We start from the raw sequence: 6,687 nt of genomic DNA on the forward strand, positions 1-6,687 counted from the left end.
AGAAGAAATACTCTCTAGGGGTCCAGATTGGCAGTCCATGGGATGGCAAATTTATCACCAAGGACAGCAAGAAGAGGGGCAGGAAAACAACCTTAGAAAGAACAATCAAGATAGGAGAAATTCTGGTAGAGTCAGGGAGGTATGCCAAACTGACTAAGTACTTCAATGCAAACCCCCACCCTTCTCAATGAAGCTAATTTCTTGGAATATCAGAGGGCTCAATAGCCCCAGGAAAGGAAGAATCTTAAAAAATATGCTGAAGCAAGAAAAACCCAGTATTCTCTTCTTGCAGGAGACGAAGTCTAGGTCCACCATTTTGGAAAAAATAGCTGCGAAGGCTTGGCCAGGAGGCCTAGTCACAGCGGTTGATGCACAAGGGGCCTCGGGAGGCCTAGCAATACTTTGGGATGCCCGGATCATCCATCTCAACAATATTCAAGCTCACAAAAATTTCATCCAAGCCACATTTCACCTCTCAGGTACGAATGCTCATGGACTGCTAACTAACATTTATTTCCCTCAAGACTCAGCTCAAAAGAGTCAGCTTCTGAATACATTAGCAGAACTCAACAGAAATAAACCACTTCCTCTATGGATTACTGGAGGGGATTACAATATGATAGCCAGCATGGAAGAAAAGAGAGGAGGCAGAAGCAGCTCAAGCAATGATGACGGCCTTCTAAAGGAATTCATCAACAGCAACTGGTTAATGGACATCCCAACAAGCAATGGTATCTTCACCTAGACAAACAAGAGAGTAGGAGTGCAACAAATTGCATCACGCCTTGATCGGTTCCTAATCTCAGACAATGCCACTCATGTCGGCGGAGAATTTACAGCTTCCATTCTCCCTTTCTCCAGATCGGATCATTGGCCCATTGAGCTCCAATGGAACAGGCCAGGTAACAATATTAGACGCCCTTTTCGTTTTGAAGAATTTTGGTTCTCTCATCCAGAATTTCAAAATCTGGTCAGATCAAGCTGGACAAGCTTCAATCCGACCGAGGGGACAAGAATGGCCAGATTCCAACAAAAGCTTAAATATCTGAAAAAGACCATCAAACAATGGAACCACAAGGTTTTTGGTAACATCTTCGCCGACCAAGCCCTGCTCAATACTGAAATGAAGAAAATACAACAATCCATTATAAATGAAGGGCGAATAGAGGAACTCTCTAAACAGGAGCAAGCCATAGAATCAAAAATTCTAGAAAGGGCCAAGCAGGAGGAAACATTATGGAGGCAGAAATCCAGAATTCGATGGCTGAAAACTGGAGAAAAAAACACAAAATTCTTTCACAAAACCACTGTTCAAAGAAGAATGATAAACCAAATTACTCATGTTAACAATGAGTAGGGAGAGAAGATTGAAACGCATGAGGGCAATGAAAAGGAATTTATCAACTACTTCAAAAAAGACCACAAAGAGCCCGACTTCAATAGAATACCAGCCATCAATCAACTTCTCCAGAACATACCCAAGGTCATAACGGAGGAGCATAACAGTTTACTGATCAAACCCATCAATCCGCAGGAAGTTGAAGAAGCCGTGCAACAAATGAAAGGGGGAAAAGCACCAGGTCCGGACAGCTTCACGGCAAACTTCTTTCACAGATTCTGGGACCTGATAAAAAATGAAGTTTGGCAGGTTGTGGAGGAATCCAGAGAGCTCAGGTGGATGTACCCGGGACTAAATGCTACTTTCATTGCACTTGTGCCTAAAGGAGAAGACTCCAACACCCCCGACAAATACAGGCCCATAGCCCTCTGTAACATGATATATAAAATTGTTTCAAAGGTCATTGCAACCAGGCTTAAAACGCTTCTTCCTCTCATCATCTCGCCTGAGCAATCGGGCTATGTCGAAGGGCGCCAAATAACGGATGGAATCATTCTCACGCATGAGCTAATTCACTCCCTAAAGATGACCAAAAAGCGAGGTATGTTACTTAAACTAGACCTTTCTAAAGCATTCGACAGCCTCAGTTGGGTCTACATTCAAAAAATTCTTATTGCTTTTGGCTTTGCTCACTCTTGGGTTAGATGGATCTACAGTTTAATATCCTCAGCATTCTTCTCAGTGTTAATCAATGGCACCCCTTCAGCCACATTTCGACCTTCTAGAGGCATTAGGCAGGGGGATCCCTTATCTCCCTTTTCTTCTGTAATTATGGCTGAGGGTTTGGGTAGAAGCATCACAGCTGCTAAGCTCTCTAGGCGTCTCAAAGGGCTCTCATTTCACAATTCCACACCCACCAGCAATTTGTAGATGATAATATGCTCTTTGCTCACCCTTCAGTACAGGAAGCTCGTCTTGTAAAATCCATTCTATCCACTTTCTCTCACACCTCTGGTGCCCTTATCAATCGAGTCAAATCACAAATTTTTTTCTTCAATACCCCTGTTTCTACTCAAAAATCCATTGAACTCATCCTAGGCTTCACCTCTGCTTCTCTGCCTTCCAAATATTTAGGAGCCCCGCTTATGAGCTCTGCTCTCAAGCATTCTTCCTGGAAACAGCTGTTAGAAAAATTAGAAGCACGACTATTCCTATGGACCAATCGAACTCTGAACATGGCCAGCCGAATAGTTCTCATAAAAGCTGTTCTTCACTCCATGCCTCTGTATCTCTTCTCCATTCTAGCTGCCCCCAAATGGGTCCTTAAAGCAATCAAGAATCTACAACGAAAATTTCTATGGGGAGGCTCTGGACAGAATTGAAAATGGGCGCTACTCAAATGGGAGAAAGTGTGTCTTCCCGAGAATGCAGGAGGCATAGGCCTTAGAGATCCTGAGCATAGTAACAAAGCGATGGGAGCTAAAATCTAGTGGCGGTGGCTGGCCCATCCTAATACTCCATGGGCTGCCCTTTGGACAACCAAGTACGCAAGTAACTATCCTATGGAGGAAAGACTGCAAATGACTGAGACAAGTTCGGGATCTGCAATCTGGAACGCAACCCTACAACACAGATCTCTCATTCAAGAACACTGCTTCTGGGAAATCAAAAATGGTAACATAGCACGGTTTTGGGAAGATTCATGGCAGCAATTGCCAAAAATCAAGGACATTCTCCAAGAAATTCCAGCTGATGAGAGAGAGATACATAATCTGGCCAAAGTTAACCATTGATGGACTTCCGCTGCCACTCAGGATTACCGGAAGTGGAAAGACATTCATCAGATACTACCGAATAGCTCAGAACAGACTCAACAACTATTAGAAACAGAGTTACAAAAGAGGCAAATACGAGTCTCAGAAGAACCGAACATCTTAAGATGGGGTTACGGAGAAAAAGGAACTTTTACAACCAAGGAGGCTTACAATATAATCATACAAGGGCAAATACACAAAGACAGCTTATGGGAAAATGTCTGGCATAAATCTAATTGGCCGAAAGTCTCCACATTTCTATGGCTTCTCAGTCACAACAGAGTACTAACGTGGGACAATCTCAGAAAGAGGAATTTCTCTGGACCATCCATATGTTACATGTGCCGAGAGGAGGAAGAAACAACACTTCACCTTATGCAGAATTGCCCAGAGGGGAAAAAATTATGCGAGGAGATCGCCTTCCGCTGTCAAATTGAAGGAACTATCAGCAAAGGAAGCCAAACCCCTTTTCAAAGCTCTCTTCTCAACGCGTTATGGCAATTAATTCCAGGTTTACTAATGTGGAACCTCTGGAAAGAACGCAATCGAAGAATATTCAAAGATCAATCGATGCCGTTGGACAACCTATGGAATAATTTTCATCAAAACATAACAGAGACTCTTTCGCTCAAAGAATGGTATCCTGAGGACCTTCCTACTCTACCACAGGAAAAAGCTGTTTGGGATAACTGGCAAATACAGATTAACCATAACTCAGCCAGCAGTATGAATACCAACAAACACAGACAGGAAGCAAACTCTTGGATGCCTCCCCCAGTTGACATGATCCAACTAAACTTTGATGGGGAATCTAAAGGAAACCCAGGACAAGCAGGTTATGGAGGAGTTTTCAAAGATCATAAGGGCAATTCTCTCGGCATCTACATGGGTTCCATAGGCTGGGACACTAACAACTCAGTGGAATTGGAAGGACTATGGTGAGGGCTCAAAATAGCACACAGAAAGCACTTCTTTCCCCTAGTCATAGAAGGAGACTCGCAAATCATCATCAGAATGGCCACAAAGCTTCAACATGGATCTCCTATTCATAAGGTAAGCAGCAGCTGGAGAATGAGCCAGAGACTCGAGCTTATCAATCGCTGGATCTCCCAACACCAAGCAATTACTTTCAAGCATACCAGAAGAGAAGGGAATAAGCTGGCTGACCTTCTAGCCAACCTTGGAGTGGAAGCAAAAGAAAACCACTTTGAAGGAACTATAGACAACCCATCTTCCAGAGACCAAAGGGATAAGTTGAGAGCAACGATCTATCAGGACAAAGCTCTGATAGAGAATTCGCACCCCGATGCGGGTGCTTTTAATTGACATTAAGCGTGACACACGCCACGCCACCTGGGTTGCGGACAGTTGAACGGCACCTGCACGCGGAGGCCGGCAGACGAGGTTATAAGTTAATGCGACTTGCAAACAGAGGCAATGTGAGACAGAGTCGAGGGGACAGCCCATTCAATTCGAGCATGAAAGCTCTGCAATGGATGCCAGCCTGGTTTATGGTTCGCCGCCATCCTCCCGCGATGCTAACGGATGCTCCTCCTTATATGAGGATAACCATGTCAATTCACAACTAGAATTTTCCAACTGCTGCTGGTGTGCCGAGTTGGGATACTCTAGTCTCTAGAACTCGAGGGGTAGAGGAGCGTTTGAGGTCTTTGGACTTAGACACCATGCCACGTAGCAGAGGTGTGCCTCGACGAGGAGGGAGGTCCGGCATTCGGGTTGCCCCTGATATTGCAGAATTGCATTCAATTTCTCTGATGGCTTCTGTTCCACCCTCATCCCCCAGCTCTGAGCAGGAAAGCCTTGTCCCGCAAGGCACATACCAGATGTTTCGACTCAGGTTCCCTAATCGGCTCATCAGGGCAGAGGTGGTAATTAACCTCACGGTCTACATTTCTGAGGAGGAGCCTGGAGACCACACCTCGATCTCTCCTGCCTCTGCAAGCATCCAGGACAGTGAAATTCTACTGGGGGACATGAATGGCCTAGTGTATAAAGCTCACCGCAACGGAGAACCTTCGGCTCAGCACGCCCTGGTACAGGAAGCCGCGGCTCAAGAGGTTTCTGGTCAAGCTGTTTCGGTTCAGGATGTTCTGCCGCCTAACAACTCAGTTATGGAAAGGGAAGCGCACGGGGGCCACGCTCAGCCAAGCTTGGGAGAGTCGTTTCTGGACGGGGAGGGGCTCGTCATCTGGCTTGACTCACCCAGTCCGGACAAAGGAACACAGCCAGCGTCGCCAAGTCGCCCATCCTAAACTTCACCGGGTGCTCTGTCTTGTTTTTTGGCGCTTATGTCTATGTTTATGATGTTTTCTCCTTCAGTCTATTTCAGTCTAAGGTCTCAGTTCATCCACGTTTGTCAATCTCAAGCTATTATAGTCTACTTTTTTTGTATCAGAGACAATAGTGTACACTGGTTATGTCTGGCCAACATCATTAGTGGTTTTGTTAGTTCCAGTCCAGGCTGTCTGAAGCCCAGGAAAAATCATTGTCGACTGTATTTTGTTTCTCAGTTTCAGCAGTTAGATAGTAAGGTCCAGCTTCTGCTGTTTGAGGACTGGCCTCGGCCTCCTCAGAAGATGTAATTCATGTACATTTTTTTTTACTTTTATTAATATAGAACTAGCCTTAACTTAGAAAAAAAAAAAACCCAGTACTTTGTTATAAATAAGAGGGTTTTCCATTTATTCTGTACCATGGTGAATATCATCACCACCATTATCATCTTCTCACAACTAAGCTCCCACTTAAAATCCATTCTTTGTTTTGGGTTTTTCATACATTGAGAGAGAGAATAGATCAATGAAGTAAAAATACATCAAAGGACCATTCCCATGGAGGGGGATTTGTAGATCCATGATGAAGATCTCCTTCACCAGGTGTTTAAATAAAACATTATTCTTATACCATGTGTTTTAATAAAATATTATTCATATACAAGTCTTATTCTATTGGGCTATTACATCGTATATTCCTTGTTGTTTTCTAGTTTGGATCACATACAATATTTTTGTTGTTGGGATTTCTCGTTTTGTTATTGCAAATCTAAAGCGTAAACAACCATGTATTTTTGTTAGGGTCACTTTTCAGCAGTGACTTAAGTGAACTATTTTGGTACACACGCTAAAAATTTTCATACGAACAATAAGATTATGTGGTTTTGGTTAAAGGAAAGTTCATCACCTTGGGCAATACTACAGAACGCGGAATACACCCATAATTGGTAGTTACAAGACCTTGTCTATATGTTAAGGATAATTAAATTATTGACGATATGCAATTTGGCCTGGAGTAACAGTGAAATCATTTAAAAACACATGTTTTGGGAGATTAGAAATAGAACATCAATAGTATTATGGGAAGAAGTCTAGCAAAAACAACCTAACCTAAGCAAGGAAGAGTGGAAATCGTTTCAAATCCAAATAGAGGGTGACGGACGAACAAAGGTGCACTAGTACAAGGACTAGGAAACTGAAGGAAATAAATGAAGAATATGGAATATTCATATCTTTTGGG

The 6,687-nt window shown here is 43.4% G+C and overlaps 1 protein-coding gene across 1 annotated transcript; it reads left to right on the plus strand.

Moving 5' to 3' along the window:
• The first annotated feature begins 809 nt into the window (after window positions 1-809).
• LOC149216176 (uncharacterized) lies at window positions 810-2,721 on the plus strand. Its single transcript, XM_089389852.1, has 3 exons — window positions 810-902; window positions 1,358-1,940; window positions 2,300-2,721. Exons 1-3 carry the CDS (start codon window positions 810-812, stop codon window positions 2,719-2,721), a joined length of 1,098 nt encoding a protein of 365 aa, XP_089245978.1.
• The last annotated feature ends 3,966 nt before the right edge of the window (window positions 2,722-6,687 follow it).

The sequence above is a fragment of the Pinus tabuliformis genome, chromosome 1_1 (assembly GCF_031772625.1).
Source record: "Pinus tabuliformis cultivar Carrire ecotype Pingquan chromosome 1_1, CPIR1, whole genome shotgun sequence".
Classification (NCBI taxonomy): domain Eukaryota; kingdom Viridiplantae; phylum Streptophyta; class Pinopsida; order Pinales; family Pinaceae; genus Pinus; species Pinus tabuliformis.